Source organism: Ranitomeya variabilis, chromosome 1 (genome assembly GCF_051348905.1).
Source record: "Ranitomeya variabilis isolate aRanVar5 chromosome 1, aRanVar5.hap1, whole genome shotgun sequence".
NCBI classification, from domain to species: Eukaryota; Metazoa; Chordata; class Amphibia; order Anura; family Dendrobatidae; genus Ranitomeya; species Ranitomeya variabilis.
Window position 1 is genome coordinate 428066737 of NC_135232.1, and position 22062 is coordinate 428088798.

The 22062-nt window shown below is 45.4% G+C and overlaps 1 protein-coding gene across 1 annotated transcript in view; it reads right to left on the reverse strand.

Moving 5' to 3' along the window:
- TEK (TEK receptor tyrosine kinase) overlaps positions 1-22062 on the reverse strand; it is a 244804-nt gene that overhangs the window by 85487 nt on the left and 137255 nt on the right. The window contains exons 5-9 of the mRNA XM_077249274.1: positions 20752-20883; positions 18985-19125; positions 10469-10594; positions 8561-8715; positions 648-792 (exon numbers count right to left, since the gene is read on the reverse strand). Of these exons, the coding sequence (XP_077105389.1) occupies positions 648-792; positions 8561-8715; positions 10469-10594; positions 18985-19125; positions 20752-20883 (699 nt within the window). The remainder of the gene's footprint in view (positions 1-647; positions 793-8560; positions 8716-10468; positions 10595-18984; positions 19126-20751; positions 20884-22062) is intronic.

Genomic DNA, 22062 nt, shown 5'->3' on the forward strand with positions numbered 1-22062 from the left:
GCGCAGGTGACGAAAAACAGCGCGCTCTGCGCTATATCCCTGGTGATCGGTGGGGGCGGGTGCGCAGATGGAGATCGCGGCGGCCATTTTCCTGAAGCCGAGATGCGAACTCTGCTTCAGGAAAATGGCCGCCGCGATCCCCATCTGCGCACGCGCGGCATCCCGCGGCCATTTTCCTGAAGCCCCGGGCAGCAGAGCGCTCCAACTGCGCACGCGTGGCCACAGAAAGATGGCCGCCCCCACCGATCACCAGGGATATAGCGCAGAGCGCTCTGTTTTTCGTCACCTGCGCAGTCGCAAACCACTATGCCACCAACGGAAACCTAAGCAAGATCTGGGGGAAGAAACAGCTTTGTCACCACGCCCCTATGACCAGACCAGCATGATTGACAAGCGAAAACGGCGACTTTGGTAAGTAATTTCGGCAGCTTAGGTGGGGAATCAGGGTAGAAAAAAAACACTTTTGTAAAGCACAGCTCATGCCCTATGTAGCGGTATTTTTATCTCCGAGTGAAAAACCGGGGTGACAGGTTCCCTTTAAAATGAAAACTGTTGTTCATTTCCAAATTATAGCTGTTCCAGCAATGTGTTGTGTCGTTGGTATGCCACAGCTAAATTACATTTTGGCGTGTTTGAATGTTTCTTACTTTTCACATAGATGTGCACATGCTGGTCATCCGTCCCTGCTGCAGTTGTCACACTGTAGATCCACCAACCTGAAAACCTTGGTACAGTCCTTCCTACTGAAAACTGGGCAACTGTCTGCTGATCGATTTCTTTGGTTGACACAGCCTATGGAAGACGTAAATGTTAGATATTGCAATGTTTGATTTTAATACATGGAATACAGAAAAATGCGTAGGGGCACTGTTTTGGGACAAAATAAGATGGCTTTATACAAAGCTTTTTTATATATGATGTGTGTTTTGCCAGGGTTTTTTTACCTACATTTTTGAGAAAAAAAATTGCCTCAATCACATGTTAGCCATAACTCAAAAGGAAGTTATTACAAGTTGCATTTTTTTCACACAGTAGTCTTAATGAAGGGATCACTGGAATACGATGCAACAAATTCATCAAGGGGTGCACGTCACTTAATGAATTTGGCGTATCTAATTAGTGGCGTGCACATTGCCAGAAATGCTACTTGAGTCAATGACTGAAGTAACATTTCTAGCATTAGAAACGCCGACACTTTTTCTGAATTTGACAAGCTTTTGTAGCCGCCTCCTGTCCTACCCATCTCCACCCATTTTGGTGAAGTTATTTCAGGCTACTTTCCCACGATGAGCTTTTGATGAGTTTTTGATGCTGCATATTTTTGTTGCAACAAAAACGCATCGTACAGTTCCAGCAAAGTGAACGGGATTTCTAGAAATCTGCTGCCCACTGAGCTTCTTTTTAACGTAGTGTAAACTGAGCTGCGGTGCGAGTTTCACATCCACAACATGTCAATTTCTCTTGCGGGCATGCTGAATTTTTTTGTGCGAAATTTTCCCTTAGACTTACATTAGGTGCGGAAATTCCACAAGTAAAAAACACACTTGCATTTTCAGTGTGTTTCTGCTGCATAAACGCATCAAAAATGCATGTAATCTGCATCTACATTTGTCAATAAAGTTTTGTCAAAGTGAAATACCAAGAAGTTTCAAAATCAAAGTACCGTAGCTTTATTTCATAAAAAGACATGCCAAAAGAAGTAAAAAACCACAGTGTCAAAAGAGCAATAAAAGCCCATGTTAAAGGGAACCTGTCACCTGAATTTGGCGGGACCAGTTTTGGGTCATATGGGCGGGGCAATATTGCCTTGCGCAGGCGTGTACTCCGGAGGACAGAGAATGAACTTCAATCCAATATTGCGGCCTGCATGCAGCCAGCAGGTAAGGAAAGGGTGAATCAAACACCCGAAAACCCCGCCCATATGACCCAAAACTGGTCCCGCCAAATTCAGGTGACAGGTTCCCTTTAATAAAACGCAATGAAAAACTACAAGTATTCTAATTTAAATAATACTTGCAGAAATGGTGCTGAAATACTGCGGCGTCAAATTCTCAACAAAAGCTCATCATGGGAATGTAGCCTTAAAGGGAACCTGTCACCACGTTTTTGGAAGATGGGATAAAAATAGCGTTAAATAGGGGCAGAGGTGGGCGTTACATTAGTGTGTTTGTTATGCGTTTATTACCCACCTAAGTTGCCGAAATACCTTTGCAAAGTCTCCGTTTTCGCCTGTCAATCAGGCTGGTCTGGTCAAAAGGGCGTTGTCTTCCCCCAGATTTTGCGTAGTTTTCCGTTGGTGGCGTAGTGGTGTGCGCATGCCCAAGGTCCCGAATCCTCTGCCAGGGGATTTAAAAGAGCGCGCTGTTCGTTTTCATTGGTGATCGGTGGGCGCGGCCATCTTCCTTTGGCCGCGCGTGCGCAGAAGCGGCACTCTGCTGGCCGCGGCTTCAGGAAAATGGCCGCGGGATGCCGCGCGTGCGCAGAAGCGGCACTCTGCTGGCCGCGGCTTCAGGAAAATGGCCGCCGCGATATCCATCTGCGCACGCGCGGCATCCCGCGGCCATTTTCCTGAAGCCGCGGCCAGCAGAGTGCCGCTTCTGCGCACGCGCGGCCAAAGGAAGATGGCCGCGCCCACCGATCACCAATGAAAACGAACAGCGCGCTCTTTTAAATCCCCTGGCAGAGGATTCGGGACCTTGGGCATGCGCACACCACTACGCCACCAACGGAAAACTACGCAAAATCTGGGGGAAGACAACGCCCTTTTGACCAGACCAGCCTGATTGACAGGCGAAAACGGAGACTTTGCAAAGGTATTTCGGCAACTTAGGTGGGTAATAAACGCATAACAAACACACTAATGTAACGCCCACCTCTGCCCCTATTTAACGCTATTTTTATCCCATCTTCCAAAAACGTGGTGACAGGTTCCCTTTAAATGGAAAAAGTCCCCAAACATTTTATACCAATTTCCTGCTGTAAAAACTTTGATGAAACGAGCCTCTTGAATATGGTTCTTGGATTATTGGCCTTTTATTGTCATACTTTTGCTATCCCTCTCTTTTTTAATTTCCCAAAGACTTGAAAGTACATGTCAAAAATATCTGAACTAAAACAAAATTAAGTCAACAGTTTAAAATTTGGTGGTCTAATGTGTCACGTACAGTATACACCAAATTTATGTTAAGTTCTAACTGGTGATTTTCATTTGTGTCTATGAGGCTGTAAGTTCGGGTAAGGAGACTCAGTCAGTCTGCGCATTGTGAGCTGTTTATGGACCATTAAATACACTACGTCAATCTGAACCTGAAAAAATACTGTACTTACAAGATTTTCTGTTCCCAAAATGCACCTTCCACACTCCACAAAGGGATATATTGAAGAATATTTTTACCTTTTTTTGTCAAAGTATACATTTTTATGATACGAATATGCAGCGCCCCAGAGTCCTGGTCGTTGCAGTACTGGAGCTCCGCCGCTAAGGGGGCTATGGTAAGTCTGATGGCACTGAAGGAGTTCTTCTGACCAGGTATCACCGTCACCAATACACTTCACAGTCTGGCCTCCAGGGGGAGCTAAGGGTTCTATGTATTAGGCCACTCCTCACAATCTGGTAAAACTGGGGGTTAGGCAGAAAGTTAGAGAGAAGCTGACTGGGTTGGAACCAGGCAACATCCTGTGGCAGAGGGTGTTGCAGGGGAAGATTCAGAGGGGTCCCTGTCAGGGGTGGGATCCTGACAGAGGCCTAGCGAACTGAGAGAACGTTACGGGACCGCGCCTGCACGATATAGCGGCGGTACCCTAAGAAAGGACAAGAAGCGAGGTTCATTGTGCTGAGTGAGAAACGAGATAAACGCAACAAGGAGAATACCAGTAGGAGTCGTGCTGTAAGACGAGGCAACATCCTATTGAGGCGCATAACCGGTGGCCGGAACGCCGAGGAAGTATAGAGCTCCAGGCCAAACTTCAAACCTACAGCAGGACAGTCAGTTAGAGGCGGGCTGTCTCACCCAATCGACCTAGGAAGACACAGGGGGGTAACAACAGGAGTGGGGCGACGCTAGAGTCCCGGAAGAGCTCCGAGCCTCCCCGTCATACGGGTGCGTCCTATCCATAAGATCTGGGGGACGTGGAAGAACATCAGAATCGAGTTGTGAGGGAACACGAGAAACAGACACAACAGTTGTGGGGTACTATCCCGTAAGCACAGCAGGGAAGGACCACAACACACAAGCGCTAGACGGTAGGCACAGATTTCCACCTGCGAAGGGAACTCTGGAGGTGCCATCGGACCGGCCAGGCTTGCGCAGCCCGGTTAACCGTATTCCGGATTGAGGATCCTGAAGTCTTCAGTAAAGAGGTAAAGAGACTGCAACCTGGTGTCCTCGTTATTTACCGCGACCGGCACTTCATCGCACCATAACATCGTCACCATCACGCACACCTATTATTGGGCGCCCCTCAGCAGGGTCACGGACCGGGTCTAGCCACCGTGACAACCCCAGGACAGAGACTCAGAGGCCCGGTACCCCTCGGCCCTGCGGCAGTGGGGGCGCTAAAACTTGGCGTCACGAACAGGATCTACTTAAGCCTGAAGAATCAGGTCATGTGTGCCTTGGAACTGTGATTTATTGTGCTTGGACTGTGACTTATTGCAAAGACTGTGGATTGCCATTTGCTGCCAAAACCAGCCGCCATTACAGCGCTAAGGAGAGCACAGGAGAAGAAGAGGGGTGTGGAGTAGGCGTGGATCAGCTAAAGAGCGCGAAAGGACAATGGCCGCCCAGTCTAAACATTTTTGCATCCTGAGGACGTGTCCGTCAACAGCCGAGGTCCGCCTTCTCATCCTCTTTGGAGGGTGGAGACCATGGAGACGGGGCCGCCCACGAAAGAGACTGCGGGAAGAAGACACTGGAGAGGGAGCAAAGATGGTGACGCCGGGAGCACCGCGTGGGGACGACCCGACCCAGCACGAGGCTGCACCACCCGACATAGCCCCAGATGCACCATCGTTGCAGGGACTGGCCCTTACAGAGCTACCAATGGGCAGACCCAACTGGCCGCCGTCTGAGGAGTGTGTGGCCGCAGCCGAGGCCCGGCAGATAGCACGTCGCCTTGAGGCCGACGCTCGTGTGATCGCTCGGCTGGGCCAGCCTACGGAGGTCCGCTTAACTCCGGTGTCCCCTGTTTCCTCCATCCCGGCAGCGGCAGAATGTGAGCTGCAGGCACAGGGCCTGAGGATCCTGCCGGAGGTAGAACACCTGCGGTGCCTGATGACAGCATGGCGGAATAGACCCCAGCCTGCAGCCCAGGTTGATCTGACGAGCGCCGAAGAGACCCCGCCGTCACACTGGGGTGTTGTGGTGTCCTTCAACTCCCGGAAAGGAAGGGGAGTTATTCAAGAGATCGGGGAGCCACTACAGGTCCGTGTTGACCGAGAAGAGGTGGAGCCCTGCGGAGGAAGGTATGGCCGCGACCTAGAACCCGGGGATGCAGTAACCTACACGCGATGGAGGAGGGAAACTGGCGAAGCTGGCTGGATAGCTCGGGGCGTCCAACGGTGCGTAGCACTCCAGGCTGCTGCCGGGACGTCGGAGGACGAGCCTCCTGCAGGGAAGGTGCCGGAACCTGCCCCCGTGGAACCCCAGGGAATCCAGGCTCACCATGTGGCTACGGGTCGTGCTCACCCCTGAGCGAGGAGGGTGTCCCGACGAGGGATCCTATCGTTGCTGGGACCGGTTTCTGCAACGCCAGCGCGACCCGTTGGCCTGGTGAGGCCCGGAAGGAGACCGCCTCCTGCGCAGCCAGAAACTGAGTAAGCAAGAATGCTTCATAATGTAAATAGTTAACTGATTGTCTTTTTGCTGTCTTTGCTGCTACCACCCGATCAGGGTAACTCTTAAAGGGATCCCTTTGTTTACCCGGGATCCCTTCTTTTGCTTTTTGTTTTTTGTTTCCTGTGTTATCATTGTGAAAGAACTGCTGGATCATGAACACTGCATGATTACAAACTTCTTGTAAATAGTTTGCACCTTCTTAAAGGTGCCCTCTACTGGTTTTACATAAGGAAAGGACTCTTTGCGAAGAAACTGGTCTTGGAACCAGCACCGGAGTCCTTACTGCGAACAGACTTGCAGCTTGAGAAGTTGCACTACCTCATAGAGACTTAGTCCCTTCTTAAAGGGGATGTTCATCAAAAGCACTTAAAGAATGATGATGTTTTGAAAGAAAGTACTGATAATGCTGATATGTAAAAGTTATATGTAGAAAGCTAGTTGATTGTAAGAAATGTTTAATAATGTTGATAGAAGAATGAGGACAGAAAGTGAACCCGTACGGGGTTAGTCAGTGAGTCCTCCTAGGAGCCATACCGAGATGGCTCAGTAATCCTGAAACTGAAAGATGGATGATATGTTCTATACTGTGTATAGTAGTAGAAAGGCAGTAGGCCCGGGCAGAAAGGGGCGGTCCTGTAACAGAAAGGAGAGGCAGTAGGCCTGGAGCAGTTAGGACAGGCGGTCCTGCAGACGTAAAGAAGGAGAATGCAGAAAAGTTGATTAGCCTTATAGTGTTTTATAAGAAGGTCTTTAGTGGATTCAGCGAGTACGTCCTTAAAGGCAATGTTAAATTATTGTTCAAAGATTTTGCACTTAGTAGAATACCCGGTTGGGTAAGAAAAGTTATTTATAGTATGTTATTTAAAGTATTTAACCATGTTTGTAACGTTCAAGTGTCCTCACCTCCCATAAAGGGAAGCTCTGTTAAAAAGTTTACTTGTACTTGCATTTTCAAAATTGTATGTCTTTTTGCTGACATGTATTGTTGTTTTCTTCCCAGTCCAGGAGTACTGGATTTAACCGGGGGGGAGTGCAGCGCCCCAGAGTCCTGGTCGTTGCAGTACTGGAGCTCCGCCGCTAAGGGGGGCTATGGTACGTCTGATGGCACTGAAGGAGTTCTTCTGACCAGGTATCACCGTCACCAATACACTTCACAGTCTGGCCTCCAGGGGGAGCTAAGGGTTCTATGTATTAGGCCACTCCTCACAATCTGGTAAAACTGGGGGTTAGGCAGAAAGTTAGAGAGAAGCTGACTGGGTTGGAACCAGGCAACATCCTGTGGCAGAGGGTGTTGCAGGGGAAGATTCAGAGGGGTCCCTGTCAGGGGTGGGATCCTGACAGAGGCCTAGCGAACTGAGAGAACGTTACGGGACCGCGCCTGCATGATATAGCGGCGGTACCCTAAGAAAGGACAAGAAGCGAGGTTTCGTATTCCGGATTGAGGATCCTGAAGTCTTCAGTAAAGAGGTAAAGAGACTGCAACCTGGTGTCCTCGTTATTTACCGCGACCGGCACTTCACCGCACCATAACATCGTCACCATCACGTACATCTATTATTGGGCGCCCCTCAGCAGGGTCAAGGACCGGGTCTAGCCACCGTGACAACCCCAGGACAGAGACTCAGAGGCCCGGTACCGGGTACCCCTCGGCCCTGCGGCAGTGGGGGCGCTACAAATACTATTGTAGATTTCAGAAAAATTGTACATTTTATAAACAAATATATACATTAAATTCATTCGTGTGTATGCAATGAGTGCATAAGGTGGGAATAGTTTTTAACAAATATATATTTTCATTATGGACTCATTACAATTTTACCAAGACTGTTTAAAAAATGACTTATTCTTTCCTCGATAGTAGTGGGCTGTATGGTGGCTCAGTAGTTAGCACTGTTGTCATACACCATTGGGGTATTGGGCTAGTATTTGACCAAGGGCCATAACTGCATGGAGTTTTTATATTTTCCCCAAGTTTGCACTAATTTCCTCCCACACTCCAGAAAATATATTTGCCCCGGTGAGCAATTATCTGATATAATAAAATTAGATTGTAAGCTCTTTTGGGGACAGTGACTGATAGTTGTCTTTGTAAAGTACTGCACTACTTGCTGGCAGAATATAAAGAATTGGAAATAAAATAATATATTGAGCCTGTTCTCTGAAAACCCTCTTTCCAACACAAAGTGGTAAAGATGACACTGATGTTGATGAGGTCATTAATACATTTTATCATAAACATTTGGGCAGCAGGGTGGCTCAGAGGCTATCCCTGTTGCTTTCTGGTGCTGGGGTCCTGGGTTCAAATCCTACCAAGGACAACATCTGCCTGGAGTTTGTATGTTCTCCCCGAGTTTGTGTGGGTTTTCTCTGGATATTCTGGTTTACTCTCACACTCCAAAGACATACCAATAGGGAATCCAGATTGTGAGCCCCAATGGGACAGAGATGCTGATGTCTGTAAAGTACTGTGGAATATCATTGTATATGCCAAGGACGGCTGCCTATCAGCTACAGCCTTTACTATTTCGTCAGAGCGGACATCCGTCCAGGCGGAATATTCATGAGCTGCAGCCAAATAGCGGCTTCTGATTTGCTCCAGCATGTACGAGGTACAACAATGTCACATCACTGATGGGAGGTTAGTATCCACTGTTTTTATTCTAGGTGGGGTCCTGAATAAGTATGGGTGGTACACTAGTGATACATATTGTTAATAAAAATACCTGAAACATGGTGCCATCTTCTTTGAAAAGAAGAACCTCTTGAGCGGTTGGTTTTGGATAGCCACTGACCCTGCAGGTTGGTTCGAATTCAATTCCTGAATTTAATTCCAGTGTGGTTTCCATCTCTTGTATCTGAGGTGGGATGTATGGTTTACCTGCAATGTAAGAATCACATATCAATTCAGATCTCAAAAAATCCTTATCTTATCTCAATTAAGCTGCTATTAAAATGTTGGACATGGGCATGGAAGTAAGAATACTGAAAATTATATTAAAACCACATTTTAAAACTGTTTTGCTATGCTGGGAAAAATAGTGGCTAAATTGGTTTAAGTACTGGTTACATTAGGCCTGGTGCCCTGGTCCTATGCTCCATCCTTGCTTCTGCCAACTTGGCTTCTAGCCCTGTGTTTGGAACAGGAAAGCATTTTTTGTGTCAGTTTGTGATCGGAGCAGTCTGTGAACATGGCCAGCTAAAATAGCTACATTAAGCCTACTTCTCTGTCACAGGAAATGTATAAGCCAAAAAGGGTGATGGCTTAAGGCAGGGGTGGGGAACCTCAGGCCCCAGGGCCATTTACGGCCCTCGATGACCTTTTATCAGGCTCTCCAGCAGATTCTCAGTGACCGCATTCCTGGGCAAGGAGCTGCATTTTGATAACAACCAGCTCATTAATTTCTTCTTGCTCTGTTGGCACACACACGCAGTGTTCACTACTGAACACTGAAGGGCATGCAATTAAAGATTACGTCCTGACACCAGTGCCAGAGTCAGCATGTACTTTGTGGGCGGAGTTTGTACGGCCCCCGAAGGATGGCATAAATATCCAAGATTCCCCACCCTTGGCTTAAGGGAACAATGACTGACCATGTGAGTCATAACTCAAGTCATTCTTTATGAGCCTGCTAGAGATAGCCATGTACAGTGTTCAGGTTCTCAGGAGCTTCCCATCATTCAGATCTCCAGCTAACATTTAATTGCTGGAATTAGTCATGTAATATTAAAATAAGCAATGAGACAGCCCCCTTCACAAAATACTGTTATCATCTGCATATACAAGAAATACCGTCCTGTGTCTGGCACAGTACCAAAGACCTGGATCCTGTTACCAGGGATGGACCAGAGAATTGGGGTATATTAGTAAGTTTATACTTATATTAGAAAGTATTTACTGTATCTTTCTATTTCAACTCATTTAAGAGTAATTTATATGCATGGGACACCATGTCTACATGGCATGTAACGTCATGGAAAGATGAATACAATGTACATTGATAGCTGCTATCTGATATCTTATTCCACAGAAATTCACATTTATCTTAATATTATTATTATTCATTATTATAGCGCCATTTATTCCATGTGAGGAGGGGTATACATAATAAAAACAAGTACAATAATCTTGAACAATACAAGTCACAACTGGTACAGGAGGAGAGAGGACCCTGCCCGCGAGGGCTCACAATCTTAATATGTAAATGAGTTAAGGACTATGGGCTGGACACAGATCTCCCCGGGAATCTGCCTCCAGAGCTTATTTTAAATGAAAGGAGGAATCACCAGTGTGAGACGTGTGTGTGTACGGCTCATAGATCTTAACAACTCATTTACATATTAAAAAAAATGATGTGGATTTCTTTGGAATAAGACATCAGATCACACATATCAAGGCATCATTTTATTCACGGTTGATCCTACTGACAGATTCCCTTTAAAGCATGATCATTGGCTCATCATTTTTAATAAGTGACTTTTGCTTTTACTCCTGTGCTTAAAAAATGCGTTAAAAACTGCATGTGTGATTCCAGCATAACTGTTGATACATGCAACAAAAATAATAATCATAAAGAGTATTTATTTTTTTCCCTGTCATCAATATATAACAATACAGTGTTACCTTGCTTTACCTTCGTTTTCACAGTGCAGCCCACGCCACCCTTGTGGACAAATACACCCTTTGAAGCGATCACATGTACCCCTGGTGCAGAGACACTTCAACTTGCAGTCAGGTCCATAGAAATCCTTTGGACAAGCTAAAATACAAGTTCATTAAGTATTGCTTCTTGATTAAAGTAATCATATGTCATTGTTTCTATGATATTTTAGGGATGAGGTTTCATTGCATCAAAAGGGCACATTTCTATTTTAAGCAAAAAGTTTTATTGTACAAAAGTATCCATGATTAGGGATGAGAGAATCCGAACTGAAGCTAGTGTTTGGTACCGAACCCAGAACACAAACTTTTAACCGAAAGTCCAGTTTACTGTTCAGGTTTGCATGACGAATAAAGTTTGTTGAAAGGCAATTATCAAGCTTTTAGGCTGTGGGCACTTCCGAAGCCATCACAGCCATGTTAAATATTGACATGTATGATTGTATAAATGCTGGATCATGGATGACGCAGCCTTGCTGCTCTGCCTAGCGTAGGGACAGGACACAGCTGGAGTGAGGGACATATTAAGTTTTGTGTGTGCACACTCTGTAAAAAAGCCTCTCTGTGTGTAGTCTGCACTCAAGTCTGTGGGAGTAGTGTGCCCACAATCATTTTTTTTCTACTCTGCACCCGTGTCTGTGAGAGCAGTATGCCTAACCAATTTTTTGTACTCTGCATCCATGTCTGTGGGAGTAGTGTGCCTACAACCAATGTTTTGTACTCTGCACCCTGTATTTGTAGCAGTAGTGTGCATAAAAACAAATTGCTCTACTCTGCATCTGTGTCTGTGGGAATAGCGTGCGTAAAAACAAATTGTTCTACTCTTCACCCGTGCATGTGGGAGTAGCGTGCCTCAAAAACACATCCAAAAATGAGGAGAGCAAGAAATAGGGGACATGGACGTGGCCCTGGTGTTGCTGGTGTAGCTGCTGCTGGTGGTGGGGGTGTAGCTGCTGCAGGAAGATGACATGGTCGCTGTGTGCCTGCTACATGCCCAAATGAAACCAAATCCTCTGGTGCACGAATTCGATAAGATGTTCTGCGTCATATCATAGTGCTGAGTACCGCTACACCATTGTTGAGGCCAGAACATATTGAGGCAGTGTTAGATTAGATGGCTGAGATTGTCTCCAGTTCCTTCACATTGTTTTCCACATGGTCCCCTGCAGAAAACACAGAGTTGGTACCAGAGGACAATGGTCATCCAGCTTCCACCTCACCTGCTTGCAAATCAGCAATGCAGTCTGAGTCCCAAATCATGCATCAGTCTCTTCTTTTTGATGAGTTCGCCACTGGGGTTCCATGGCCCATCCAACTGGACCTGCCCCAGAAGTGGAAGAGACTGAATGCACTGATGCCCAAGCACTTGTTATGTTGGAGGATGAGTACATGGAAGGGCTACAGGGTCAATGGACCACCGCATCACATCTCAGAGGATGATGAAACACAGTTGCAGTGTCGTTCTGAAGTGTGCAGACCAGCAAGGAGGGGAGGGGTGAAGGACGAGTGGAAGATAAAGCAGGGGGGGTGTTGGATGATAATGTCCTAGACCCCACATTGAGCAAAGGCCATCCTAGTGACATGTGCAGTCCAGAGGAAGAGGACGTGGTCATGCTGCCCTGCTACTGCCCACTTCGCTGAGCAAATGAGAACACCAAAGCCAGCTCAAAGGAGCGCCCTGCATTTCTTCAGACAATGTGCTGAAGAAAAGACATGGGTGGTTTGCATGCTATGCAGTCAGAGCCTGAAGCGAGGCATAAATATTCTGAATCTGAGCACCAACTGCATGATGAGGCATCTGATTTCTAAACACGAGGTGCAGTGGAATACACACCTTAAAAAGCATGACAGATTTGAGCCTCCTCCTGCTCCCTCATGTGCTGCGGTCCCGGTCTCTTCCTCCCCCTCACGATCAACAGGGCCACCTACCTCCCTGCAAAGAGAGGATGTGACAGCACCACCACCAGCAGCAGCAGTGTCACCGAGCATCTCTACACCGTCCCATGGACGTGTTCAGCTCTCCATCCCCCAAATCCTTGAAAGAAAGAGGAAATAGCCCCTAACCACCCACAAGCCACGGTCCTGAATGACAGCATTTCCAAATTTCTGACCTTTGAAATGCTGCTATTCCGGCTGGTGGAGATGGACAGTTTTAAAAAAACTGATGGTGGTGGTTGTCCTGCAGTACCTTGTTCCCAGCCGCCATTACTATTCCAGGTGGGCCATCCCTACACTGCACACACATGTTACGGACCAAATCAGGTGTCCACTGAGCAACACCATTAGTGGCAAGTTCCACATAACCACCAATATGTGGACCTGTAAGCACAGCAAGGGACATTACATCTCCCTAACTGCCCACTGAGTAAATAAATGTAGTGGCAGCTAAGAAAGAGGCGTTCTAGTGCATGTCCTATCACCACCAAGGATTGCTGGACATTTCTCTGTCCAGGTTGCCTTCTCTGCTTCTTCCTCTGCCTCCTCATCTGGTCACAGTAAGACCTTCACCACCAACTTAAGCATTGCCAGGGGGAAACGACAGCAGGCTGTTCTGAGCTGATCTGTATGGGGGACAAATCGCTTTTTCAGTGTGCTTACCCTGCTGATGCTCACCTAACTGCTCTGGAGCGTCACTTCTGCCTTCCAGCTCTCCACCTCATATGCAACATACCAACAAGGTGCAACTCCACCTTGTATTAATTGGAGACACTGTGCATGTAGCAGCAGGCAATAGTGGAGTCTCAGCTGCAGCATGCGCGGGTGAATCACTCTGAGGAACAACGCTACTTCAACACCAAACATTGGGCCTCGAGGAAGGACATGTGTGCTGTGTTGTGCTGCTTGACTTACTTCCCCAACATAGCCAACACTGATGACCCCATCATGAGCGTTACTATATCACTTCTATGCCTGCTGGGAAAAACACTTAAGGTGATGATTAGTGTTGAGCGATACCGTCCGATACTTGAAAGTATCGGTATCGGAAAGTATCGGCCGATACCGGCAAAGTATCGGATCTAATCCGATACCGATACCCGATACCAATACAAGTCAATGGGACTCATGTATCGGACGGTATCCCTCATGGTTCCCAGGGTCTGAAGGAGAGGAAACTCTCCTTCAGGCCCTGGGAACCATATTAATGTGTAAAATAAAGAATTAAAATAAAAAATATTGCTATACTCACCTCTCCGACGCAGCCTGCACCTTACCAAGGGAACCGGCAGCGTTGTTTGCTTAAAATTCGCGCTTTAACTTCCTTACGCGAAGTCCCGGCTTGTGATTGGTCGCGCGCCGCCCATGTGGCCAGGACGCAACCAATCACAGCAAGCCGTGACGTAATTTCAGGTCCTTCAGGATTTTAAAATTACGTTCCGGCGTTGTGATTGGTTGCGTCGCGGTCACATGGGCGACGCGACCAATCACAAGCCGTGACGTCACGGGAGGCTGGACACGCGCGCATTTTAAAATGCGCGCGTCTCCTGCCTCCCGTGACGTCACGGCTTGTGATTGGTCGCGTCGCCCATGTGACCGCGACGCAACCAATCACAACGCCGGAACGTAATTTTAAAATCCTGAAGGACCTGAAATTACGTCACGGCTTGCTGTGATTGGTTGCGTCCCGGCCACATGGGCGGCGCGCGACCAATCACAAGCCGGGACTTCGCGTAAGGAAGTTAAAGCGCGAATTTTAAGCAAACAACGCTGCCGGTTCCCTCGGTAAGGTGCAGGCTGCGTCGGAGAGGTGAGTATAGCAATATTTTTTATTTTAATTCTTTATTTTACACATTAATGTTGTTTCGATACCGATACCCGATACCACAAAAGTATCGGATCTCGGTATCGGAATTCCGATACAGCAAATATCGGCCGATACCCGATACTTGCGGTATCGGAATGCTCAACACTAGTGATGATGGATGAGGTGGTGGCACAGGAGGAAGAGGAGCAGGAGGAACAGGGACCATTCACACCATTATCAGGCCTGTCATCCCCACATGCTTCAAAGGGTGGATTACTGTACCAACAAGTATATAACTGTCCAGCCAGGGGACAGTTTTGGATGATGATGAGGAGGTGGAGGAACCATCTTCACAGCAGGGTGGCATTCAAAGCAGCTCATGAGCATCACTAGAGCATGACTGGGGGATACAGTGAACCCAGACCATACACCTCCCACTGATGACAGCTTGTCATTGCTTATGGGCTGCCTGGCACACATGAGCCAATACATACTGCTGTGCCTGAGCAACGACCGCTGAGTTGCCCGGATTGTTACCACTGCTGATTACTAGGTGGCGATCCTGCTGGATCCCCGCTACAAGGAAAACATACTATTATTACTTCCAGCACTGAATCGAGATCGAGTTTGTCAGTCAGTGCTGGGGACTGGAAAAGTAAGGAGCTCATCCCCCAGACTAGAGTTGCAGTCTGAGTCAGCGAGAAAGCGAGAAGTATAGGAAAGCTTGGGAAGAGGAGCTGTGACCACGCTCATCCCAGAGCTCAGCGCTAGAACTGGACACCGGAGTCCTTGGCTGCAGGGTACCACGGTCCCAGCAGCTAAATCTGGAGGGCAGGGGATTGCAGGTTCCCTGGCTCCATCACACACCTGAAGGCACAGCAGCAGGTTAGAGCCCAGAGACGCCACGAGGAGCGACACCTGTGAAAGCTGCCTGCCATGCGGGTAATGTTTTTTGTCAGAAAGTGAAAGGAACAGAGGACTGAGCATAGCTTTAGGCAGCAAGGACCTCAGAGAGAGAAGTGCAGAAAAAAGGCCTCCAACCCAGCTGGCTGAATGGATACTAAATTGCTTCAGGCTGCCTGGACTTCCATTGTCATCTGTAACCAGTGCTCCGGTCTGCACCTCTATGCATCCAGTAAAGGTAAAGGAAACTACAACCCCGCTGAGTCTTCAAATTTGTTTGCTACACCATCTGCCCTGCACTACAACCACCATCATTATCTCATCACTTATACATACAGTTGCCTTGGGGTCTAGCTCTACCTGTGGAGAGTTGTACCAACTCTGCTGCATCACCCAAAGCCCCAGCGGACTCTGAAGCAGCGTCAGCTAACACCTTTATTGCCGAGTACCACAGGTGGCATCACAAACTATTTCATTTATCCCCTCTCCTATTCCCCTTTTTCATTTTTATTGGACGCCCAGGGCCATGGACCGGGTCACTGCTGCCACGACACTTCCCCTTTAAGAACACTGCCCAGCCCAGTACCGAGTACCCCACGGCCCTTGGTGGCGCTCCAACAGCATTCCCACCTGACAGGGGTGACTCAGTGGAAGAACAAGGCAAAGGAGGAGGAAATCACCAACAAATCACTACCACTTTGGAAGGCAATGTTAACATGGCCGAAATGTGGCAAAACTTTCTCAGAACGCCACTACATCTGGCACCACCATCTGATGGTCTGTATTAGCAGGAGTCAGCATTACAACAACATGGTTGAAGACTACGTGTTCACAAGTCCCTATGTACTAACAGAGAGGTTTGACCCATTTAGCTTTTACTATACTTATACTGTCCGAATGTGTGTTTAGCATGGCAGAGGGTGTGATCTTCCTGTACACAGCCAACATGGGAAAGCTAACAATCATTCAAATGAACCAGGCATGGATCCCACAGAATGTGTCAATAGCTTTGGCTGACTAGGCTAACCATAAAACCAACCCGAATCATGTTCTCTGGGGTCTCAGTTACCCCGGTAGCCAAGACCCCGGAGAAATTCCGACTCTGGGGGCCGCTATAACCTTAAACTTCAGCGCAGTTAAAAGGTGTACTGGAGGTTATTAAAGGGTTAACATACCTGCTCCACATTCACACCTGAGACCTTGTAACACTAATGAGTCACATAACACCCTGGAGTGAAAATGGTTAATTGGGCACAATTTGGCCATTTTTACTTAGGCGTGTACTCACTTTTGTTGCCAGTGGTTTAGATATTAATGGGTGTAAGTTGAATTATTTAGAGGGCACACCAAATTTACACTGTTATACAAGCTGTACACTGACTACTTTACATTGTATGAAAGTGTCAAATCAGTGTTGTCTCATGAAAAGATATAATAAAATATTTTCAAAAATCAAAGGGGTGTACTCACTTTTGAGAGATACTGTGTATATATACAGTGGGTATGGAAAGTATTCAGGCCCTTTTAAATTTTCACTCTTTGTTTCATTGCAGCCATTTGGTAAATTCAAAAAAGTTCATTTTTTTTTCTCATTAATGTATACTCTGCACCCCATCTTGACTGAAAAAAACCAAGATATGTAGAAATTTTTGCAAATTTATTAAAAAAAGAAAAACTGAAATATCACATGGTCATAAGTATTCAGACCCTTTTCTCAGTATTGTACTAGCAACCTTTTGAGCTAGTGCAGCCACGAGTCTTCTTGGGAATGATACAAGTTTTTCACACCTGGATTTAGGGATCCTCTGCCATTCTTCCTTGCAGATCCTCTCCAGTTCTGTCAGGTTGGATTGTGAACGTTGGTGGACAGCCATTTTCAGGTCTCTCCAGAGATGCTCAATTGGGTTCAGGTCAGGGCTCTGGCTGGGCCAGTCAAGAATGGTCACAGAGTTGTTCTGAAGCCACTCATTTGTTATTGTAGCCATGTGCTTAGGGTCATTGTTTTGTTGGAAGGTGAACCTTCGGCCAAGTCTGAGGTCCAAAGCACTCTGGAAGAGGTTTTCATCCAGAATATTTCTGTACTTGGCCACATTCATGTTTCCTTCAATGGCAACCAGTCGTCCTGTCCCTGCAGCTGAAAAACACCCCAATAGCATCAAGTTCATTTTTTTCACATTAATGCACACTCTGCACCCCATCTTAACCGAAAAAACAGAAATGTATACATTTTTGCAAATTTAATAGAAAAGAAAAGCTGAAATATCATGAAATGGTTATAAATATTCAGACCCTTTGCTCAGACACTCATATTTAACTCACATGCTGTCCATTTCCTTGTGATCCTCCTTGAGATGGTTCTACTCCTTCATTGGAGGCAAGATGTGTTTAATTAAATTGATAGGACTTGATTTGGAAATGCACACACCTGTCTATATAAGCCCTCACATCTCACAGTGCATGTCAGACCAAATGAGAATCATGAGGTCAAAGGAACTGGCCAAGGAGCTCAGAGACAGAATTGTGGCAAGGCACAGATCTGGCCAAGGTTACAACAGAATTTCTGCAGTACTCAAGGTTCCTAAGAGCACAGTGGTGTCCATAATCCTTAAATGGAAGAGGTCTGAGACCACCAGAAGTCTTCCTAGACCTGGTGGTCCAGCCAAACTGAGCAATCGTGGGAGAAGAGCCTTGGTGAAAGAGGTAAAGAAGAACCCCATGCTCACTGTGCCTGAGCTCCAGATATGCAGTAGGGAGATGGGAGAAAGTTCCAAAAAGTCAGCTATCTCTGCAGCCCTCCACTAATCGGGCCTTTATGGCAGAGTGGCCTGATGGAAGCCTCTCCTTAGTGCAAGAATTGTGAAAGCCAGCATATTGTTTGGTTATAACACATCAAGACTCCTAGACTATGAGAAATAAGATTCTCTGGTCTGATGAGATGAAGATAGACCTTTTTGGTGATAATTCTAAGCAGTATGTGTGGAGAAAACCTGGCACTGCTCATCACCTGCCCAATATAACTCCAACAGTGAAACATAGTGGTGGCAGCATCATGCTATGGGGGTGTTTTTCAGCTGCAGTGACTGGATGACTGGTTGCTATTGAAGGAAACATGAATGTGGCCAAGTACAGAGATATCCTGGATAAAAACCTCTTCCAGAGTGCTCTGGACCTCAAACTTGGCCGAAGGTTCACCTTCCAACAAGACAATGACCCTAAGCACACAGCTAAAATAACAAAGGAGTGGCTTCAGAACCACTCTGTGACCATTCTTTACTGGCCCAGCCAGGACCCAGACCTAAACCCAATTGAGCATCTCTGGAGAGACCTGAAAATGGCTGTCCACCAATGTTCACCCTCCAACTTGACGGAACTGGAGAGGATCTGCAAGGAGGAATGGCAGAGGATCCCCAAATCCAGGTGTTAAAAACTTGCTGTATCATTCCCAAGACTCATGGCTGTACTAGCTCAAAAGGGTGCTTCTAATCAATACTGAGCAAAGGGTCTGAATACTTATGACCATGTGATATTTCAGTTTTTCTTTTTGAATAAATTTGCAAAAATATCTTCATTTCTCTTTTTTTCAGTCAAGATGGGGTGCAGAGTGTACATTAATGTGAAAAAAATGAACTTTTTTGAATTGACAAAATGGCTACAATGACACAAAGAGTGAAACATTTAAAGGGGTATGAATATTTTCCGTAACCTCTGTATATATCCATAGGTTGCATCTTTTTTTGGATCTAGTGATTAACTGTAATATTGCTATAATGCTAATAGGTGGAACTATGGCTTATGAGGTTGGTGTGCCTGGTGTTCTCACAAATCTGCATACTCATCTTGTGTACCTTCATCACACATTAGTCCAGTCCAGCCTGAGGCACAAGAGCAGCCATATGGATCTATGAGGCAAAACATTTGTGACTTGCACGTCTCCTTTTCTCCACAGCTCTCCTTGCAGGTTCTTCCAAATCTGTGTTCACCACATGCTACGGAAAAGCATTGTACATTGGTTACGATGATTGTTTAGTGAGTGTTTGATGTTGCAGATTTGCTGAACCTATTAGTAGGTAAATTGATTACTTTTGTTTTTTTCAAAGTTTTTAGTGTGTTTTTCTTTGCTCTTTTGACGCTGCAGTTTTTATCTTATTTTGGTGTGTCATATTTTAAACAAAACTTTTTGTTTTTGATATTTCCGAGTGTTTGGCTTTGACAAAACTTTATTGATGTGGATTACATGCATTTTTAGCACGTTTCTGCAACAGAACACTTTTTTTACCTGTGGATTTTATGCATCTAATGCAAGTCTATGGGGAAAATCCGCATATAAAACTCAGTGTATCCACAATAAAAATTGACGTGTTGTGGATTTCAAACACACATCGCATGTCTGTTTAAGCTGCCTAAAAAATACTGTGGGCATGAAATTTCTATAAATCCCATCTATTTTGCTGGAACTGGAAGACGCTGAATTTATTGCGCTGAAAAAATACACAGTGTCAAAACTCACTAATATCTCAATGTGGGGATTTAATCTTAGGTTAGGCTCCCACAATGAGTATTAAGTGAGCTTTTGATGTTGCAGATTTTTTGCAGCATTTTAGCACCTATTATATAAATTTGGTTACCTGAGTTTTTTCATTGAATTTTTCATTTGCCAATTTTCCGCATGTAATGTAACTCTATAGGGAAAATCTATGCATAAACCCTAGTGTATCCGCACATCACCCACATAGTATGATGTCCTCTCAAAGCCCCCCACACACTATGATGTCCTCTCACAGCCCCCCATGCAGTATGATATCATAACACAGCCTCCCACACAGTGTGATGTCCAGACACAACACCTACACAGTATGATGTCCCCATCATATGAGGCTCCACACAGCTTTCGAAAAGTAGTGACATCATCATGCCTGCTGCCCTCTCAGACACAAAGGTTCAAAGGCGTAAGATGATGCCTCCCTCCCTGTTCCATCATTGTATTCACCGGTATCTGTATCCCCAGGATGACTGTCCCTCTCCACAGGCCGGACAGGAACGGCCAAAGGCTGCACTTGGCTCGCGGTCCACCCAGATCTGGTCTAGGCTTCATCTAAAGTCTAGCTGGGGTATGTGGACGGTGAAGTAGAACTGTACTGTTAACACCAAAATTTCATTAAAAAATACAGGTTTAAATGTCAGTCTTGAAGTAAGACCCTACCCACATTTTTAGATAGTGACAATGTATTTTTTCTGCTTGTAAATATTTTTTTCTTGTTTTATTTTTAATTTAGACAATTGTAGAAAATGCTCCTAGATCGATTTTTTTGAAAAATGTGTAATAATATATAAAGAATAAGCATTTGGCCATCTCATATCTACATATGGTCTTTGTATACCATTTCATACCCTTCGAAACAGAACTTTAAGCCAGTAAGTGGCATCTGCATTTCCTATGGCCCGTTGTAATATGCCTACACAAATTCTGATTTGGTCAACAGCTACTCATTTTCCACTGTTTATTGGTATTTTCTTAATTAAATTGGTCTATAATTTCACAATTTAAGGAATATGCTTCATTCATTATTTGACACCAAGTGAAGAAGTGTATGAATCCTATGGCTAATGCTCACCCATTTCACATGTAGTCCCCATGAATCCTGGAGGGCAAATACATTCCCCTGTGTCCTCATGACAAACCCCATTGTTGTTGCATTCAGGGCAGGTTTTGTTACACTGTGGTCCCCAATTCTGCGCTCCACATCCTGGAAAATAAAAATGATGCAACATGGCAGAATTCAATATCAAAGACTTCTGACAGCCTAATATTGCTGGATGGCTGCCAACTTTTTATAACTGTTCTATGCAGTAACATACAGCTCTGGCAAGAATTAAGAGACCACTGCAAAATGTTCAGTGTGTCTGATTTTTCTTTTTATAGGTATATTTTGGGGTAAAATGAAAAATTGTTCTTTTATTCTATAAACTTCTGACATGTCCCTGAATTTCCAAGCAATACGTTTTGTTTTTTGTTTTTCTGACAAAGAAAAATTGTCAAAATAAAAAAAACAGTGCTTGCAGACCTCAAATACTGCAAAGAAAACAAGTTCATGAACATTTAGAAACAACAATACTAATGTTTTAACTCAGGTAGAGTTCAGAAATCAATATTTTGTGGAATAACCATGATTTTTAATCACAGCTTTCATGTGTCTTGGCATGCTTTCCACCAGTCTGTCACACTGCTTCTGGCGCAAAAATTTAAGCAGTTCTTCTTTGTTTGATGGCTTGTGACTATCTATCATCCTCTTGATTACATTCCAGAGGTTTTCAATGGGGCTCAGGTCTGGAGATTGGGCTGACCATGACAGGGTTTTGATGTGGTGGTCTCTTAATTTTTGCCAGACCTGTATTTGTCCTCATTATTCTTAACATAAGGTAATTCTAAGTATTTGCTATATTTTAATACCAAAAATGCATATAATGTATGGCTTCCTTTATAATACAGAACACTAAGCCTAAGCATTTCTGTTTCTTATCTATCACCCTATCCTAACAGGCAGAGTATGTTTTACACAGCACCATTTATGTACATCGTAGGATGGCAAACAATTAAAAAAGTCATCACTTTTACTACTATAACTTAAGCAGAGAATGGATAGTACTGGTGGTCAAAGCTATTCTGCAAAATATAAATCTAAGTCTATGTTCACACAGAGTTTTTGAGAAGTTAAAAAATCATGTGTTTTTCAAGCAGAAACCACTTCAGGAACACTCTTATTTTGTGGCGAATTTCCTTTTCCTAGAGAGTTTCCTCAAGTTTTGAAGAGTTTTGGAAGAGTTTTTTCATATCTTCTTCATATAAGTGACATGCATACAGGGCCGGACTGGCCATCGGGCATTTCTGGCAAATGCCAGAAGGGCCGGTCCCTGTAGTGGGCCGC